The sequence below is a fragment of the Schistocerca gregaria genome, chromosome 8 (genome assembly GCF_023897955.1).
Source record: "Schistocerca gregaria isolate iqSchGreg1 chromosome 8, iqSchGreg1.2, whole genome shotgun sequence".
NCBI classification, from domain to species: domain Eukaryota; kingdom Metazoa; phylum Arthropoda; class Insecta; order Orthoptera; family Acrididae; genus Schistocerca; species Schistocerca gregaria.
Genome location: NC_064927.1, coordinates 493340794 through 493362334, shown reverse-complemented (window position 1 = coordinate 493362334; position 21541 = coordinate 493340794). Strand labels below are relative to the sequence as shown.

General features: G+C 39.2%; 1 protein-coding gene across 5 annotated transcripts in view; it reads left to right on the top strand.

Annotated features, from left to right (window-relative positions):
- LOC126284460 (trichoplein keratin filament-binding protein) overlaps window positions 1–21541 on the top strand; it is a 713651-nt gene that overhangs the window by 607542 nt on the left and 84568 nt on the right. For 4 of the 5 annotated variants that reach the window (XM_049983385.1, XM_049983387.1, XM_049983386.1 and 1 more), the window contains 2 exons: window positions 770–980; window positions 4560–4848. In XM_049983385.1, coding sequence (XP_049839342.1) covers window positions 770–980; window positions 4560–4848 — 500 coding nt within the window. Of the gene's footprint in view, window positions 1–572; window positions 657–769; window positions 981–4559; window positions 4849–21541 lie in introns of all 5 variants that reach the window. The other variant, XM_049983384.1, reaches the window with a different exon arrangement.

Here is a 21541-nt window from a genome sequence, read left to right as displayed (position 1 = left end):
TAACTGGGACGCGGCGGCGATCCAAATACCGGCGGCCGAGAGGGCTTTGGCGGCGCGTTTCCTGTTAGTCTGTTTTTGGCTTCTGTCGATCTTCTCGTAACCTGTGAGTCGCATCGTTTACTGGCGCCAGCTGACGTCAGGACAGTGATCATTAAAAGAACAGCGTTTTTAGTTGCGGAGTGACCTTCTCACGAAATTTCAATTTTCAGTTGTTTGCCCCGAAAGCGAAAATATTTCTTGACGCCCACCCAAATAGAAGGAAATGATTATTTTGATAAAATAAGAGAAATCAGAGCTCGCAAGGGAAGATTAGAGTGTTCATTTTTCCCACGTGCTGTTCGAGGGTGGAATGGTGAAAAAGTAGATTAAAGGTGGTCCGATGAACCCTCTGCCAGGCACTTAATTATGCATTGCAGCGTAGTCATGTAGATGAAGAGAGTGGCACTTGATTGCAAAAAGGTAGAGAACCACTGAAGTACACGAATATGGCGAACTATCTGACGAATGTCGCGAAGAGGAAGCAAACAAAAGACTGAGATTTATTGGCAGGATCCCGGCGCCTTGTGTTGCAGAGTGGGGGATGAGCCTGTTCGAGGGCGCGACGACGGCGCGGCCGCCCTCCGGTCGCCGGCTGGCGCGCCAGGAGGAGGCAAAAGGTAGAGAACCACTGAAGTACACGAATATGGCGAACTATCTGACGAATGTCGCGAAGAGGAAGCAAACAAAAGACTGAGATTTATTGGCAGGATCCCGGCGCCTTGTGTTGCAGAGTGGGGGATGAGCCTGTTCGAGGGCGCGACGACGGCGCGGCCGCCCTCCGGTCGCCGGCTGGCGCGCCAGGAGGAGGCGCTGGCGCGCAGGCGCAACGCGGACGACGACCGCCTGCGCCACTGGGACGGCGTGCGCAGCTACTTCTGCGACTGGGACCGCCAGATGGCCCAGTACAACAACTGGGCGTCGCCGCAGTACTACCAGGCCAGGTGCGCCACGCTCACCTCTCCGTTCCAACTCAAACATCTGTTCTTGTCGTCGTGGCCTTCAGTCCTGAGACTGGTCTGATGCAGCTCTCCATGCTACTCTATCCTGTGCAAGCTACTTCATCCCCCAGTACCTACTGCAGCCTACATCCTTCTGAATCTGCTTAGTGTATTCATCTCTTGGTCTCCCTCTACGGTTTTTACCCTCCACGCTGCCCTCCAGTACTAAATTGGTGATCCCCTGATGCCTCAGAACATGTCCTACCAACCGATCCCTTCTTCTAGTCAAGTTGTGCCACAAACTTTTCTTCTCCCCAATTCTATTCAATACCTCCTCATTAGTTATGTCATCTACCCATCTAATCTTCAGCATTCTTCCGTAGCACGACATTTCGATAGCTTCTATTCTGTTCTTGTCCGTACTATTTATCGCCCATGTTTCACTTCCATACATGGCTACACTCCATACAAATACTTTCAGAAACGACTTCCTGACACTTAAATCTATACTCGATGTTAACAAATTTCTCTTCTTCAGAAAAGCTTTCCTTGCCATTGCCAGTCTACATTTTATATCCTCTCTACTTCGACCATCGTCAGTTATTTTGCTCCCCAAATAGCAAAACTCCTTTACTACTTTAAGTGTCTCATTTCCTAATCTAATTCCCTCAGCATCACCCGATTTAATTTGACTACATTCCATTATCCTCGTTTTGCTTTTGTTGATGTTCATCTTATATTGTCCTTTCAAGACACTATCCATTCCGTTCAACTGCTCTTCCAAGTCCTTTGCTGCCTCTGACAGAATTACAATGTTATCGGCGAGCCTCAAAGTTTTTATTTCTTCTCCATGGATTTTAATACCTACTCCGAACTTTTCTTTTGTTTCCTTCACTGCTTGCTGAATATACAGATTGAAAAACATCGGGGAGAGGCTACAACCGTGTCTTACTCCCTTCCCAACCACTGCTTCCCTTTCATGTCCTTCGACTCTTATAGCTGCCATCTGGTTCCTGTACAAATTGTAAATATCTCTTCGCTCCTTGTATTTTACCCCTGCCACCTTTAGAATTTGAAAGAGAGTATTCCAGTCAACATTGTCAAAAGCTTTCTCTAAGTCTACAAATGTTAGAAACGTAGGTTTGCCTTTCCTCAAACTAGCTTCTAAGATAAGTCGTAGGGTCAGTGTTGCCTCACGTGTTCCGATATTTCTACGGAATCCAAACTGATCTTCCCTGAGGTCGGCTTCTACCAGTTTTTCCATTCGTCTGTAAAGAATTCGCGTTAGTATTTTGCAGCCGTGATTTATTAAACTGATAGTTCGGTGATCTTCACATCTCTCAACACTTGCCTTCTTTGGAAATGGAATTATTATATTCTTCTTGAAGTTTGTCAGCCACAAATTTCTTTTCGTGCGCGAATAGGCAGAAGCTAGCGGTTACCAAACCTGGAAACGGTGGATGTTCCCAAAAATTCGTACATTACCTCCTACAGCTATTCACTGTCATATTCTGCCGTGGAAGGATTTCTGACATGGTTATGGCCACACAATAGTAATTAACAGACTCTGAATGCAGAATGATAATTGGAGCTGGACACATGGGACATTCCGCTTTGGAGATCATAGGCAATTCAGTATTCAGAGATACATAGTGTCAAGAGTATACCGAGTAAACCAAATTTCAGGCGTTACCTCTCACTTCAGACAATGCAGTAGACAAGTTTCACTCAATCACTGAGAGCGGCGGCATTTGCACAGAGTTGTCAGTGCTGACAGACAAGCAACACTGCACGAAATAACAGCAGAAATCAATGTGGGACATACAACGAGTGTATTCCTTAAGGCAGTGCAGCGAAATTTGGATTTAATTGGTAATTGCATACGGCAGCAGACAACCGACACGAGTGCCTTTACTAACAGCGCAACACCACCTCCAGAGCCTCCCCTGGGCTCGTGAGCATATTGGTTGGACTCTAGAAAACTGGGAAACTGTGGTCTGGTCAGATGAGTCCCAATTTCAGTTGGTAAGAGATGTTGGTAGGGTTCGAGTGTGGTGCAGACTACACAAAGCCATGGATCCAGGTTGTCAACAAGGCACTGTGTAAGCTGCTGGTGGCTCCATAATGGTGTGGGCCATGTTCGCATGGAATGGACTGGATCCTCTGGCTAAACAAAACAAATCATGAACTGGAAATGATTATGTTCGGCTACTTGGGGACCGTATGCAGCCATCATGTTCCTGAACAATGGTGTGCCATACCACTGGACCATAATTGTTCATGATACATTTATTTACAGAACATTCTGGACATTTCGAGCTAGTGGTTGGCCAACGACATCACCTAACACGAGTCCTACTGAAAATTTATGAGACTAAATCGAGAGTTCACTTCGTGTACAAAATCCTGGACGTCAACACTTAACGCGATTATCGATGGCTATTAGAGGCAGCATGGCTCACTATTTCTGCAGGAGACTTCCAGGGACTTGTTGAGTCCACACCACTTATTAAGTTCTTGCATTACACTGGGAAAGGGAAGTTTGACACCATATTAATAGGTATCCAACAACTTTTGTCTCCTTAATGTAAATTACCCCAGCATTACCCGATTAAATTTTAATACACTCTGTTACCCCTTATTGATAATCTTATAAACAATGTCGAAGATTAGGTGGGCTGATAAGGTAGGGAAGGAGGAGGTTCTCTGCAGAATTGGTGAGGAAAGGAATCTATGGAAAACACTGACAAGAAGAAGGGACAGGATGATAAGACATCTGTTAAGACATTAGGTTATAACTTCGACGGTACTAGAGAGAACAGTAGAGGAAAACAGAGGGTGGAATACATATGGTAAATAATTGAGAACGTAGGTTATCAGTTGCTACTCTGAGGTGAAGAGGTTGGTACAGGAATGGAATTCGTGGCGGGTAGCTTCAAACCCGTCAGAAGAAAGATGACAAAAAGGAAGAGGAAAAAGAAGAATAAATATTTTGAGAACATTGTCAATTTCTTTGAACTGAGCTCTCGAGTCCTTTGCAGTGTGGCAGATTTATAATATCACCATCAAATCTTAAAGTATTGCAGCAGTCAATAAAGAGTGTAGTGTGTGTTGAACTCCATAGATGTGTTTCTGAGTTAGTAGTGAGTAGATAGTTTGGTTATATATATTGAACTTTGTCGTAGATAAAACTTAGAAAAGCATTCAGTTACGTAAATGTCTATCACGAAGCCATATTTTCCCAGGGAAAATGTGTATTACGTGTGGACATTCCGTGTCACAGCAAGTTGTCACGAATCTGACATGTAAAAGTAAACTAAGATAATCTAGAGACACTGTATACTGCTGGCCGCGGTGGTCACGCGGTTCTAGGCGCGCAGTCCGGAACCGTGCGACTGCTACGGTCGCAGGTTCGAATCCTGCCTCGGGCATGGATGTGTGTGATGTCCTTAGGTTAGTTCGGTTTAAGTAGTTCTGAGTTCTAGGGGACTGATGACCACAGCAGTTGAGTCCCATAGTGCTCAGAGCCATTTGAACCACTGTATACTACATGCTTTGGAGTTATGTTGTCTCCTCACACAGCCAGGAGCGGCTGCAGAAGGAGGCTGCGGAGAAGCAGCGGCGTGCGTGCCTGGAGCAGCGCAGGCAGCGCCTCCGCGAGCTGCTGGAGGCAGAGAAGCAGCAGCTGGATGCGGAGCGTGCGGCGGCAGCCAGGGAGCGGGGGCGGGGCCGGGGGCGGCCGCCACTTCAGCTGCAGGAGGCATCGATGGCGGCGCTCGAGCTGCGCAGGCGCGAGGATGCGGCACGTCTGCGCGAAGCCGAGCTGCGCCTCCACCACCAGTGGTGCCGCGGGCAGCCCGTGCTGAGGCAGGTGCGGGCAGCCACTCTGGGCACAATTAAAACTGACACTGATAAATGTTCTGTAGCACATCACTATCCAGCCACTGGACCGGAAATTGTTCACACATTTCTCCCATCTGATTCCCAGCAACTTCTACACTTATCTCCACAACAACATAACATGAATACTATTTAAAGTTAATATTTTAGAATTATTTAATAGATACCAATCACCAATTTCATAGCATAATATGTAAGGTGCTGCTTCCTGCCAGCAGTCTTAAGAAGTTTCTTTGTAACAGTGGGTGGAAAATGCTTGCTGTTCTGAGAAAGTCACAAGCCCTTGAGTTAAGTCACCCTCACAGGGCTCAACTGTAACCCATTCAGAAGGATTTCACAAAGACCAGACTGTGACAACCTCCTTGCTGTGAGTGGTTTTTTGTCATTGGCGCAATTAGTCTCCAGTACACTGGTCAGTAATCTGTTACATCTCTGTTTTTCTCTTATTTCTTCTACAGTCAGTTGCTTTTTTGATGTAGATGAATATGGATCTTTTTGAGAACACAGATTTTCATAGACAATTGAGACGTCTTTCGTACAATAAGTGGTGTATTTTGATGCGGTCAACTGATCCCTAATTCTAAAATCCAGTGTAGGTAATCCTCAGCTGACAAAAAGTTCAAAAAAGAAAAGACATTACCAATTGTTTGATTTTGCTTTATGGGGACAGAGTATGCTTTTGTGAACATGCCCATGGCGAGCCCAGGGACCTAGAGTTATTGGAGCTTCTCCTCTTACCTTGTGCCACAACTCATCCCCTCCCTCCCTCACTGATTCTGTTTATTCTTCTCCTCTGACTCATTAACAATGTTGACTTCTTTGATGTACACTGAGCTTGCACAAGGACTTGAATTTTTGTCATTAGCTTTCGTCATTTAGGTTAAATCTTACCATCATTACTGGCAAATCAGTTTTGGTTGCTATTACTGGGTTCTATTCTCAACTTTCTTTGGAAAGGCCGTATGGGACGGGCTGTATGGGGAAAGTCACTAAGTGTGGCATGAATCGAATGGTATGCAATTACGTGTTATTCACCTGTTGTCTGTGATAACGGACAAGTGGCCATATTTCAATGTGGCACCCAACCTCCTGTGTAGGGGGGTTGGGGATGGGTTGGGGGTGTTGCTAAGTATTCCCTTGACTTCTGAGTGACTGCACTTTCGATACCCGAGTTGTCCACTCTCCATCAGTGCTGAGGAGAAAGTTCCCATCGCATCGGGGACTCTAGGACTCCGTGGGATGGTTACCTGTGTCATGTAGCAGTTTCTGTGGCAGGGTACTAATTCTCTGTCAGGATGCCGTGAGGAGGAGGGGGGGGGGGGGGAGTCCCTGGCTGTTAAGTGACACAAAGGTAGGCAATATACAGTGGAGAGATTCTCAACAATCACAAGCTGGTGGCAGTATACCTGCAGCAGTTTTACCTTACAGATGAAATCTGTACAATGCTGAGAGATATAATCCCAAACTGCTTCCTTCCTTAGCTACACTGCGGGAAGAAGACTGGTTTAAGAAACCAGGAGAAGCATATGTACTGTAGTACATCAGAAGAGATAGTGACCCTGTCTGAATGCAGAAACATCGTTCATAGTAGAACAAATAGAATTAAAATTCAGTGCAGTCACTTCAGTAGATAAAATGAGAAGTAGAAGGTTTTAGACACAGTCCAAGAAATACGCTTGTTGATGAATTATCCAGGGCAATCCATGACTAGCATGAAGAGCTGGAACACCTACTAATGTACAAATGACAGTAACAAATATGTTATAAATAAAATATCCTCGTAGACCATCTGCTTTTGATTGCATAGTAGTGATCACAATACAGTTACATTAACAGTTAATAATGAAAAATCTTTAAGAAGCAAATTGGAACAAGCTACGTTATATAGTAGCCCACATCACCCGTTCACTGTGTTAGTATAGATCTAAGTGCACAGGCCCTTTCTTTTAGATAAGCTAGATCATTATGGTTTGAGGGGGGCAGTGCACAAATGGTTTAATTCATACTTAACTGGAAGAATGCAGAAAGTTGAAATAAGTGGTTCATGTAATGTTAAAACAACAGTTGATTCCTCAAACTGGGGGGCTATCAAGTACAGGGTCCCACAGGGTTCGGTCTTAGGTCCTTTACTGTTGTTGATATACATTAATGACTTACCATTCCATATTGATGAGGATGCAAAGTTAGTTCTTTTTGCTGATGATACAAGTATAGTAATAACATCCAAAAACCAAGAACTAAGTGATGTAATTGTAAATGATGTTTCTCACAAAATTATGAAGTGGTTCTCAGCAAACGGACTCTCTTTAAATTTTGATAAAACACAGTATATACAGTTCCGTACAGTAAATGGCACAACTCCAGTAATAAATATAGACTTTGAACAGAAGTCTGTAGCTAAGGTAGAATTTTCAAAATTTTTAGGTGTGTCCATTGATGAGAGGTTAAACTGGAAGCAACACATTGATGGTCTGCTGAAACGTCTGAGTTCGGCTACATATGCTATTAGGGTTATTGCAAATTTTGGTGATAAGAATCTCAGTAAATTAGCTTACTATGCCTACTTTCATTCACTGCTTTCGTATGGTATCATATTCTGGGGTAATTCATCTTTGAGTAGAAAAGTATTCATTGCTCAAAAACGTGTAATCAGAATAATTGCTGGAGCCCACCCACAGTCATCTTGAAGACATCTATTTAAGGATCTAGGGATCCTCACAGTAACCTCACAGTATATATATTCACTTATGAAATTTGTTGTAAATAATCCAGCCCAGTTCAAAAGTAATAGCAGTGTGCATAGCTATAACACCAGGAGAAAGGATGATCTTCACTATGCAGGGTTAAATCTGACTTTGGCACAGAAAGGGGTAAATTATGCTGCCACAAAAGTCTTTGGTCACCTACCAAACAGCATCAAAAGCCTGACAGATAGTCAACCAACATTTAAAAATAAATTAAAAGAATTTCTAGATGACAACTCCTTCTACTCATTGGCTGAATTTTTAGATATAAATTAAGGGAGGGAAAAAAACTAACTTAAGCATTAGTGTCGTGCAATATTTTGTGTAATGTAATATCTTGTACAGACATCTTTCATTAACCTGACACGTTCCACATCATTACGAAGTGTCGTATTCATGATCTATGGAACAAGTATTAATCTAATCTAATCTGTAATAAATAATACAAAACATACAACATTCACTTACCCAAAACTGCCATCTCACCATTAAAGAATATTCCATGGCCACCTGAGTTGACATACATTACACTGCATACAAGGTGATGCCAGAAGAGACCAGTCAAAGGTCCATCGATGTAGCCTAACAGGTATAATACAGAAACTTGAAGTGTTAATACTAAGAATTGCATGGTAAGCCCAAACAAGCACAGTGGGAAAGCTTACTGACAAAATTGGTTAAAGATTGATATTTTGGGATAAACTGTACAAATTACTGATCTTACAAAGAAGATCAAAGCTTGAATTGTTCAGCCCACAATAAAGGCTGAAGACAGATTGTTGATACACAGGTGGAGACAGTCAACAGAAAATCTACTTTTCAACTTGTCCCAAATGCCAGTCTAGATGCATATCAGCTGCGTTCAAAGCTTAGATATGTGTTACAAAGTGAATGCACTAATTATTAACTACATGGTTAACTGAGGAAGAAGTAGCCATAGCCATAAATAAATTTAAAATAATTGTAAGATTTCAGAACCGATTAATATTTATGCTGAGGCACACAAACAAATAAAAGTGCAAATCATTTCATTCCTAACCAGACAGCTTAATGAGTCATTAAAAATGGCCAGGGTGCCTGCCAGTTGGAAATTAGCGAAAACTGTAGTAGTCAAAAAATTCAGGGGTGAAGGTCAGACAAATACTACAAGCTATAGGACAATCTGTCTGGTTACCATGTGAGGGCTGTTCAATAAAGAATGATCATTATATTTTTATGGTCATAATTTCTCACACTGTAATTGAATCTTACAATGTCCTGTTAGCATGTAACAGGTACACTGTATTACTTTCATTGTTGTTACTTCTACATGGTCCGGTCACATTCATGTGACCACTGCCTATTTTCTATGTCAGCGTGCAAAACCATGGCGTGGCGGGTGGCACCACTTGCAGGGGATGGTATGTATAGCTTGACGGGGGAGGCACAGAAAAGACTGCAGTTGTTGTCATTGTAATGCAGAAACAGAGCAATTTATCTGACATCCAGAAGGGCATGTTCATTGGCTTTTGGCCCAAGTTGTTGTTGTTGTTGCTGTTGTGGTCTTCAGTCCTGAGACTGGTTTGATGCAGCTCTCCATGCTATTCTATCCTGTGCAAGCTTCTTCATCTCCCAGTACCTACTGCAACCTACATCCTTCTGAATCTGCTTGGTGTATTCATCTCTTGGTCTCCCTCTACAGTTTTTACCCACCACGCTGCCCTCCAATACTAAGTTGGTGATCTTGATGCCTTCGAATATGCCCTACCAACCGACCCCTTCTTCTAGTCAAGTTGTGCCATTAACTCCTCCCCCCAATTCTATTCAATACGTCCTCATTAGTTATGTGATCGACGCATCTAATCTTCAGCATTCTTCTGTAGCACCACATTTCGAAGGCTTCTATTCTCTTCTTGTCTATTTATCGTCCAAGTTTCGCTTCCATACATGGCTACACTCCATACAAATACTTTCAGAAACGAATTCTTGACACTTAAATCTGTACTCGATGTTAACAATTTCTCTTCTTCAGAAACGCTTTTCTTGCCATTGCCAGTCTACATTTTATATCCCCTCTACTTCGACCATCATCAGTTATTTTGCTCCCCAAATAGCAAACCTCGTTTGCTACTTTAAGTGTCTCATTTCCTAATCCAATTCCTTTAGCATCACCCGATTTAATTCGACTAGATTCCATTAACCTCATTTTGCTTTTGTTGATGTTCATCTTATACCCTCCTTTCAAGACACTGTCCATTCCGTTCAACTGCTCTTCCAGGTCCTTTGCTGTCTCTGACAGAATTACAATGCCATTGGCGAACCTCAACATTTTTATTTCTTCTCCATGGATTTTAATACCTACTCTAAATTTTTCTTTTGTTTCCTTCACTGCTTGCTCATTATACGGATTGAATAACATCGGGGAAAGGCTACAACCCTGTGTCATTCCCTTACCAACCACTGCTTCCCTTTCATGGCCCTCAACTCTTATAACTGCCATTTGGTTTCTATACAAATTGTAAATAGCCTTTCGCTCTCTGATTTTACCCCTGCCACCTTCAGAATTTGAAAGAGAGTATTCCAGTCAACATTGTCAAAAGCTTTCTCTAAGTCTACAAATGCTAGAAAAGTAGGTTTGCCCTTCCTTAATCCAGCTTCCAAGATAAGTCGTAGGGTCAGTATTGCCTCACGTGTTCCAATATTTCTACGGAATCCAAACCGATCTTCCACGAGGTTGGCTTCTATTAGTTTTTCCATTTGTCTGTAAAGAATTCGCGTTAGTATTTTGCAGCTTTGACTTATTAAACTGATAGTTCGGTAATTTTCACATCTGTCAACACCTGCTTTCTTTGGGATTGGAATTACTATATTCTTCTTGAAGTCTGAGGGTATTTCGCCTGTCTCATACATCTTGCTCACCAGATGGTAGAGTTTTGTCAGGACTGGGTCTCCCAAGGCTGTCAGTAGTTATAATGCAATGTTGTCTACTCCCGGGGCCTTGTTTCGACTCAGTGCTCTGTCAAACTCTACACGCAGTATCATATCTCCCCATTTCATCTTCATCCTCTTCCATTTCCATAATATTGTCCTCAAGTACATCCCCCTTGTATAGACCCTCTATATACTCCTTCCACCTTTCTGCTTTCCTTTCTTTGCTTACAACAGGGTTTCCACCTGAGCTCTTGATATTCATACAAGTGATTCTCTTTTCTCCAAAGGTCTCTTTAATTTCCCTGTAGGCAGTATCTATCTTACCCCTGGTGAGATAAGCCTCTACATCCTTACATTAGTCCTCTAGTCATCCCTGCTTAGCCATTTTGCACTTCCTGTTGATCTCATTTTTGAGACGTTTGTATTCCTTTTTGTCTGCTTCATTTACTGCATTTTTGTATTTTCTCCTTTCATCAATTAAATTTAATATTTTAGCCCTCGTCTTTTTACCTACTTGATCCTCTGCTGCCTTCACTACTTCATCCCTCAGAGCTACCCTTTCTTCTTCTACTGTACTTCTTCCTCCTATTCTTGTCAATCAAACTTAAAGGGGTTTTGGTATCATACAAACCAATCCTCAGGACTTACCCAGCAGATGTTGTGGAAAGATGATGTATGGCCTCATACTAGCTAAATGAAGGGGGTTTCACAGAAGCCCAAGATATTACAGAACAAAGTGTAGCAAGCATGGCTCAACTCCTGAACAGGCGAATGTGCACCAGGGTACTGGCGACAACAGTGAATGGTGCCAAAGAGAACTTTTCCCCATTATTTGCGAACATCCTTGACCGAAAAACCTCAGGCAGGACATGGTATATTACTTACATGAGACACAGCTCACGTGCAGTTTATCTGTATAGATTCAACAGGAAAGACTGCTATATACGTCATTTTGGTCATATAAGAACATTTGAGTAGATCATATTTAACTGTCAAAACTTTTATTCTGTTCAATGTACTTATTGAAACAAAGCCTCTCGTTTATGAACTTTTAAGGAATTATGAATGGTGATTAACAGTCATTTTTAGTGGCTCGCCATCACAATTTTTTATCTTAAATATCTGTTTGGCTAATGCCCTTTCGGCATATTTATTATTTTATAAATGACGTAAGTACTTCCAGTCTTTCACGATGATTCTGTACTTATACTCTGTATCATACATTTTTAGTCATAATTCTGTGACCATGTCAGAGACCATTCTTTGATTTAAATTCTGATGAAGACACTCCTAGCAGTGCTGAAACCTGGTTAATTCATTAAAAATTGTGACCGAGGGCTGTTTTCTTTCAATTGTAACTATTCAGTCTCTGAACGTGCAGCCCTAATTACTAAGTCAGACAAAGGGTGCTCTTTAGTTATTGCTTATAACTCTCAATATATTTCCAAAACCTTGGATCCTTGTGCAGTTCAGAAATATTATTTTCATTAAAGAAATCTGACTCCAGTTTTACAAAAAGAGGTCAGGACAACCATCAACAGCGCAAATTTCCTACTCAAACCATTTCAGAAGAAAATGATCATTAACATGAACTCTCAGCTCCCAAAACTTCGGTCTCAATTTAAAATCCACAAACCTAATCATCCAATACGCCCGATATCTAATAGTATGAATAGTGCATACCATGATCTGGCCAAATTTCTACATGAAACTCAGAGAGAATCATTTGTTTTTGTGAACAATTTTTCCATCCCAAATAGTCACACCATCATCCAAAAAATAAAGGATTTAGTTAGAATGCAGTTCGGACACCAAGTTAGTTTCTTTCAATATCAAAAACCTTTGCACTTAAGTCCCCGTACAGGAAACACTAACAATTGTAGAAAAAAATTTACGTCGGTTCAAAAACGATATTTCACATGAACAAATCACATACTTAATGAATCTCATCTCAGTCATAGTCAGGTTCAACTATTTCAAATGGACATTTGTACCAGCAATCCGACAGTCTCGCTATGGGAAATCCGTTAGCTATTATCCTCGCTGATATTTTCATCAACTCCCTAGAAGAAATTTTTTTAAATTGTTTTCCATCTGCGTCACTAGGTATTCTTTCTTATTGCAGATACGTTAACGATATTCTAATCATCTACAAAGGACCTGCTGACGGTGTTGATCGTATCTTTAACCTATTCAATGATCTTCAAGAGTAAATTTCTTTCACTATCGAATTTGAAAATGAGGCTCATCAATTAAACTTCCTTGACTTGACGCTTACCATAGAAACAAATAAAATTTCTTTCAATATTTTTCGTGAAGTAACATATACCGACCAGATCGTTCTTGCATCTTATACTCATCCACAATCACATAAAAAAGCCTTCTTTCATTCTGCTGTTCACTAAGCCATTTCCATCCCACCTTCTAAAGAAAAGTTCGACGGCGAAATCAATTTACTTAAAACAATAGTAGTTAACAACAAGTATAAACGTAACGTAGTAGATGACGTCTCTAAAAAGAAAACTGTTAAAATAATTTCTCTATTCCTTTCGTGGGGCCTATCTCTTATCAGATCCAACGCTTTCATGGTCTTTGAAGGTGCAGCCATGTACAAAATTTTGCGGTTTTGAGTGTGTTCATACCCATCTACAGAAGGACACATTAGTTCAGCGGATAAAACAAATATCAGGTCTAATATTTGTTCTCAGAATTCACATTTTCATTTCCCTTTTTATAATTGTGACTACTGAAATATTAACGCAGTGTGTTGTCAATACAGTTTTCTTTTAAATGCGATGGTACACCACAGTAACGTATGTCTGACAACAACAAGAAGTTATCAGTTTTGTTGTACATTATTGACAATTACAAATTTGGTCAGTAGTCAGGAGTAATAATACATTACAGAAAAATGTGCTTTCTTAGATTAAAAATTTAACTTATTCTCAATGTGATCCTTTTTCGAGTGAGAAGGTTCCATCACTTCAGCACACTTCCATGTCTGCAAAATACACATCTACTGCTGCTGTAAGCTGTACACTGTAGTGGAAAAGTTATCCAGTGAAAAATACTTTTGGGTGAATATAAGTGGAAGGTACCAAATCGGATAAATATTGACACTGTGCCATTAACTCCTTAGCTTTAACATTACATACCATTAAATCATTGAGTCTGTCTTTTCTTATCCTTTGGACTGGGTCCTGGGTCCATCTTCCATCCACTTACCTACATGCATGTCCTGCCCATGTCCATTTCATTTTCATTATTACATCTTCCATGTCACCTTGTTTCTTGATCCTCTTTTTCTTGGGATCTCAATATGAATATCTCTGTCACTCGCTGAACAACTCTCAGTTTTGTAATTGTTTTTAGATTACGAATCATGTTTCACTTCTAACATGAGATTTGATAATACACACAATTTGTGAATTTTCATTTTTGCAAATTTGCTTTTCAAAATCTTGTTTAGTTTACAAAAACAAGTCCCTACCTTATCTGCTCTTTTATTTATAACCTTTCCTGTCTCTACAGTCCATGTTTTCAACCACCAAAAGTACGACCACTCATCAACTGGTACTGCGAAGTAATTTTTATCTTATATTGTTTGTTTTCATTGTTGTACTTATACATGATGATAGTTTTACTATAACTGATTTTCAAGCCTGCTTTCAAACTGACTCTGTAAGGTGTGTTCATATGTTGCAGCAGCTTATCTGCACTTATTTATTTATTTATTTCATGTTCCGTAGATCCAGTTAGTGAGTCAATCACAAGGATATGGAACGTGTCAAATTGTACAGGTTTCAATTTAAACTTACAATAAAGCAAGGGCAAGTCAATGCCAAATTGTACATAGTTTACATAACACATACTATAAATACAGTAATAGATACAATGTCAGCTAGATAACAAAACAACCATCTAACAGAAAATGGAGTTTCAAATAAAGGTTAAAGATAAGAGCACAAAGTTAAATCAAGATATTAGGCCTACAAGAGTAAATACAGGTACAGCCAATTTGTTGTTACAAAAAGTATGGTAATGCTCAAATGCACAATAAAATCAATTCAACTACTTCCAGACACAAGTTTAGTGATGATATACATTATCTTCCAGATATTCATCCACAGTATAAAAAGATTTCTCTGTCAGGTAACCTTTGTGAACTTGTTTAAATTTTGGCAGTTCTGTATGAACACATTTGATATGTATTGGTAGAGCATTGAACAGCTTAATGCTGGAGTAGTAAACTCCTTTTTGTACTAGAGTGAGATGTTTCATTTCGAAATGTAGATTGTTTCTGGTGTTATAGCCATGGAATTTACTGTTGTCTTGGCAGATAAAATAATTTTTGCACACAAATGTCAGCAAGGAAAAAATATACTGTGAGGCAGTTGTTAGGATACCTATCTTCCGAAACAAGTGCCTGCAAGAATGTCTTTGATGGACCCCACACATTATTCTGATTGCTTTTTTTTTGGACGGTGAAAACTTTTTTTGCAAGTGGTTGGTTCCCCCAGAATATGATAGCATATGACGTCAATGAGTGGAAGTAGCCAAAGTAGGCAACCTTAATGGTGTCAACTGAAGAAATTACGCATAATGCAAATGTTGCCGAGCTAAGTTTTTTGCATAGATGAAGAATGTGAACTGACCAATTAAATTTGCTGTCTATGTAAGCATGCACGAATTTTGTATCTTCAACTTTCTGTATTGGTTGATCTCTACATTTTATGTCAATTTCATCGAGATTACTTTGTGATGTATGGAACCTCATATAATGTGTTTTATCTGCATTGATTGAGAGACCATTTGAGGAGAACCAATTTAAGATGTCATTAAAAACAGTATTTGTAGTTTGTTCAAGATCGTGATCTATCAAATCATCAATTGGAATTGTGGTATCATCGGCAAACAGGAAAAATTTGGTGTTTGTCTCAGGACAAAGAGGAAGATCATTAATAAAGAGGAGGAAAAGCAGTGGGCCCAAAGCGGAGCCTTAAGGCACACCACTTATTATCGTGCCCCATTCAGACGAGACAGGTTCTCCAGAAGAGCCATTTAGCATTACAGTCTGCTTCCGATCCTGTAGATATGATTGTAGCCACAAGCCAACAGTACCACCTAAACCATAGAATTCGGCCTTTTTCAAAAGAATTTGGTGGTTTACATAGTCAGAGGCTTTCGTAAGATCACAAAAATACCCACTGGAGACATTTTTTTGTTAATGGCTTCCAAAACTTGGTTGCTGAAAGAGAATATTGCCTGTTCAGTGCAAAGACCGGCACGAAAACCAAACTGATTGTTGCTTAAGATACTGTGGAATTTGAGATGGTCTACAATCCTCCTGTGCATGAGTTTTTCAAGAATTTTCGCGAAGGTAGTTGATAGGGATATTGGGCGATAGTTTGTAACAATGCTTTTATCGCCTTTTTTAAAGAGAGGAATCACTACAGCCAATTTTAGTCTGTCTGGGACAATCCCTTCTTGTAGGGATGTATTGTATATGTTGCATAAGATGGGACTAACAAATTTATAACAGTGTTTCAGTATTTTACTAGAAATATTGTCCACACCAGCATAATTTTTATTTTTTAATGATCTAATTACTCTTATGACTTCGCTTACAGTAACTGGAGGTAAAGATAACTGTGGGATTCTGTTGCTAATAGCTTTCTGTAGGCAGGACAATGATTCTTCCATAGAACCATTACAGCCTGTCTTCTCAGCTGCTCTCAAAAAGTGGTTATTAAATATTTCTGCAACCAACTCACGTTTCATTTTGATACAGTCCCCTGTTTTAATCTCTACCTGAGACATGTTTCCTGTTGTCCTGCCAGTTTCCCTCTTTATTACATTCCATATAGCTTTAATTTCATTTTCTGAACTTTCAATATCTGATTTTATGCACATACTTTCAGATTTATTTATAACCTTCTTGAGAATGCTACAGTAAAGTTTGTAGTCTTGTCATTTCTTTGGAATATTACAAGTCCTGAGATAACTGTATAACATCCTCTTTGTTCTACAAGATGTTATTATCCCTGTAGTGATCCAAGACTTCTTGGCATTGCCTATATGACTATTTCTAACTACTTTTTTTTGGGAAAGATGGACTCAAATACAGACATGAATTCATTTAAAAAGGAACTGTACTTTATGTTTCCCTATAAACTGGGCTCCAATCTATCTCTTTTAAGCTGTCATTGAATTGTTAAGGCCCTGTTCATTTATTATCCTAAAAGATTTCCAAGAATGCTCAGAACTGTTGCACACACTGATGTAATTGAGCCTAAGCAACTGGCCACCATGATCAGAAAGGCCAAGGATTGGATGTACAGTGATCTCATGCATTTAGACTTATCCATAAATATATTATCTATCAGACTTATACTGTTAACAGTAATCCTAGTTGGGAAATCTACTATTGCCATCAGATTATAAGACTCCATTAAATGTACTGAATCAGCTTTACTATTGCTCTCATTTAGGAAATCAACATTAAAGTCACCAGTAATTATCAATTTCTTGGACTTTGAGTACAGTATGGATAATAAAGAATCTAAGTGCTTAAGAAATACATTCAAATTCCCTGAGGGAGATCTATACGGTGCTAACACTACAGCCGTGATGTCATTGACAGTAATCTCAACACCACGTACTTCAACGTGTTGCTTTATACAATGGCTCTTTAAATCTAATGTCTAATGCATTGCAAGATTTGTTGTTTTTTACATAAATTACCACTCCACCGTTTTCCATGATGGTTCTAGAGTAATGTACTGCCTGACAGTAACCACTTCGCTGTAACCTTTCAATATCTTTCACATGATGTTCACTAAAACATAATACACCAGTATCTTTTATTCCTTGTGGTTCCTCTAACAGAACAGTAATGTCATTTACTTTATTACCAAGTCCTCCCACATTTTGATGAAAAATCATCATTACTTTGGAATTAGAGACAGATGTAAACTTTTGCCTAAAAAATTATCTGTAGCTACAGACACGGTACGTTCATTACTGAAACATTTGAGTTTGAAACTGAGTCTGACTTGATGGCCAGAGCTATTTCAGTGCGATTGGTTCCAACTTTGGGGTACATTTGTGGACTTTTTCCAATATTTTTGTTTTTAAGAGGGTACCTAATGCTTTTTTTTCCTGATCTGTTCAGGTGCATACCGTGTCTTGTAAATAATTCTCATCCAAAACTGCTTATATCTACAACACAAGTATTGTTAAAATTCTTACACAACTTTGCTAACTTAGAGTTTGTTTGTGAGACAGCCTCATTTACACAGGACTGTGGGATTAAGTCATGTCTTTTTGGAATGTTCACAACAAATACCTTAGACTGATGAAGCGCCAATATTTTCTTCCTGAGCGGCTATATGACATCATTCGCTTCGTTGCAGGCACTAAGAGCAAACAGTGCAACTTCTTAACAAAATAAAGGTAGTTCAGATATATTTTATTAGCACACATTTAGTCATGGTTTGCTCAGTGTAAGCATATAAAAAGTTGCTCTAAGACTTCAGAAAATAGTTTCTAGTGTCATTAGAATATCCATGTCAGTCTCCTCTTTTCAAGTGCTGAATTTGTCATTATCCTAATGAAGTGTTACAGAAGCCTTAGCATTAATGTATATATTTTTCAGTATTCTAAGACTCTGTGCCTTGTTTTTCAAGCACTGTTAGTACAATTCTGTTTAACTGACTCCAAAGATTTTTCTGAATCTGTGAATCCCAGGAAAAGTTGTTATTCATCTCATTCACCTTTTCTATCATTTCATGCTTGACTTGTGAGTAGTCCAATGTGCTATATCGATTTCTAAAGCTAACTTATTCGTTTGCTTCATTAAAATTCAATGCCTCTTGTATTGCTTTACCTTCAGCTTTCACCATTTCTAATGATATTACACCATCCTTTCACACTTTTCCTTTGTTTGTACTGTGAAATGCTTTATACCCATGTCTTGTATTGCTTCTGTGATGTTGTTATTTTCATGATCAGTTATCTGTTTATGACTTACCTCTCAAACCATGCTAACATTTAAATAAGTCCCCATGGAATGCTTGTGCTATTTTGTGTTTATTGTTAGTTACTATGTCATTTGTCATCTTAATTGATGAAATGTTTTATTTGTCAAGCACAGGTTTGAGTTTTGTATTCTTCATGTCATTCTTTTAAATAAGTTTTTTATCATATTACTATGGTATTTTCTCACATTTTCTGGAGGAAATTTTCAAATTGTATTTTTAATTCTGCGTATTATATCATGTTTCTGTTCTTTGTGCTTGACACACTGCCAATTTTTTTTTTTTTTTTTTAGTTTCCTCATCCCATTTGATATTTTCTTTTGCTTTCATCACATGTGCAGAACCATTTGCTTTCTGCAAGTTAAGTAGTTGACTTTATCATCTGTGCTTGCACAGTTTTCACTTTTCTAATATGCTCCTGTACAGTCTTCACTTTTCTATTATGTGAAACGCATTCCTTATTTTAATATGATATATTTCCTTTTTTTTTAAATATGATCCTGGATAGTATACAGCTACATTTTTTCTGGTGTTAACAGCTGAATTGGATGAAGGATTAAATGGTATGGATCAGAAAATAAAGGTGATAGTGTGGAGATAGAGGAGGGGTGACTGAGGGCTGGTAAGGAAAGACATCAAGGAAACAAAATAGGAATGTGCAGTGGTTTATTGTGATGCAGGAAGGGAAGTTGCATGGTGGACATGATTAGATGGAAGGGTGGTTTGAGGGGAAGAGATGGAAAAAAGACTATGCCAAAAATTACAGAAAGTTAGAGTGTAAATTAGTGGGCTGAAGTTAGGAGGAGGCCATGAAGTCAGGGATGGAGGAGAGTATGAAACGGGCAAGCGGATGTGGAGGCCAAGAGGTCTGCAGGAGCAAAGGATGTGTTATAAGGACAATTCTCATTTACATAATCCAGAGAATCTGATACTGGGAGAGGATCAACACAGCACAAGTTGTGAGGCAACCATTAAAGTTGAGCATTGTGTTCTGCCCATAGGTAGTTGCCCATGCCCTTGCTCGCAGTTGGCAGTGGCCTTAATTTGGGTAGCAACTGATTGGTGGTCAGGCCTGCATGTGCAAAAGGTAAAACAGAGTTGGTATATGGAATGATTGCTTACTCACATGTCCCTTCCTCTTACAGGGTATATGACTGTGATGGGACTGGATAAGGGTGTGAAAAAGACTTGTTCTGTACTGGGGTATTCTGTGAAGGAGACGGGAATATATATGATATACGTATGGACAGAATGTTTTGTAGACTGCATTGGCAGCATAGTAGTACTTTGAGAGAGACTGAAAGCATTGTGGGTAAGAAGTTCCTAATTTTTGAGCATGATGGTATCTAGGCAAAGCCCTGGCAAAGGATGTGTTTAAATTGTTCCGTCTGGTGTGATACTGAGTAATGAGGATGAAGGTGGCCAAGTTGTGGAGGAATGAGGACAGAGTGTCATGTTCCTGGCTCCAAATTGTGCAGTTATTGCCAATGCAGTTGAACTAGCCAGGAATTCGGGATCTGAGTACTCTTGGTAAAGCACTTGCCTGTGAAAGGTAAAGGTGTTGATGTTGAGTCTCGGTCTGGCACACAGTTTTAATCTGCCAGGAAGTTTCATATCAGCACACGCTCTGCTGCAGAGTGAATATTTCATTCTGGAAACACTCCCTAGGCCGTGGCTTAGCCGTGTCTCTGCAATATGCTTGCTTCCAGGAGTGCTAGTCCTGCAAGTTTTGCAGAAGAAGGTACCTAAAAGCACTCCTGTATTAGACTTCAACATTGTGACAAAATTTCAACACAGTCGGTCAAGAACTTTTGGAGATTAACAATTTTGAACAAACCGACATTTACATTTTTATAACATTTCCCCTTTTATTAAATACAAATTAGATATATGCAAGATGGAATTCCAGTAAGTATATAAAAACATGTGAGTATTTTAATGCATTTTGTGTCCAAAGTTCAAATCTATTGGTCAAGAACTTTCAGAGATACATGCTTTTTAATAAACAAACATTTACATTTTTATTTACTTAGAAGTTTAGTTGTAAAACATATGAAGAGTAGATATTGTCTTTGTAGATTAATTTTGTTTTTTAAACATTCTATATTTAAAAAAAAAAACTTATTTGAAAACAGAAATTATAATCTGATCATCATTTACTTCTTGGCTGTATGTTTCTTTAGCACAGACATAAATATCACTGAGTTTGTAAACTCGTAAAAAAGCCACATATAACTGCCCACGTGAGAAAACAGGATCTGGTAAATACAATTCTGCCCTCTGAAGTGTTTGACCTTTGGCTTTATTAGTGTTTATAACTATGGCTAGTTTTATTGGGGATTGTTCCCTTACATTTGGAAAGGCTTGGTTGTATCCGAAGGTATTTGCAGGGTATGAGCACAGTTTTATCAGAGTTAATGAATTTAGCAGTGATGATGTACTTACTCACATAAGTGAGTTACCACTAATCTCACGCCTTTAATGAATCCCTGGTTAGCATCAAGACTTTTAATTAATGGAATAATAGCAATTTTATTTGAAAACAAATGATATGGTAAATCAGGCAGATTTAAAAAGTTCAAGAAATCTATGGAATACAATGGAATGTTCTTTTATTTCTTCAGTTTGGATAGAATCATAACTTGAGTAACCCTTTGCCTTTCCAGCTAAATGTCATGTCAATTGAGTGTTGTACTTGCATCACTTATTGGACATGCAATTACCTCTAAATGGAATTAGAAACATTTTGGTAATTGATTTCTGTGACATTGAATGTAGTGGTAATAAAATTGTCGTAACTACAAAATAATATTTAGGAGTTTTGATTGCTTCAGTGAAGTAACCAGTTTGATTTTGTAAATCACCATTATCACACTTAAGTAACCATTCATTGAAAATGGGATCATCATTTGCCCTCATATTTTGAGTTAACTTTGGAATTTTAACATGAGGCAATAAAGGTGACTGTTTA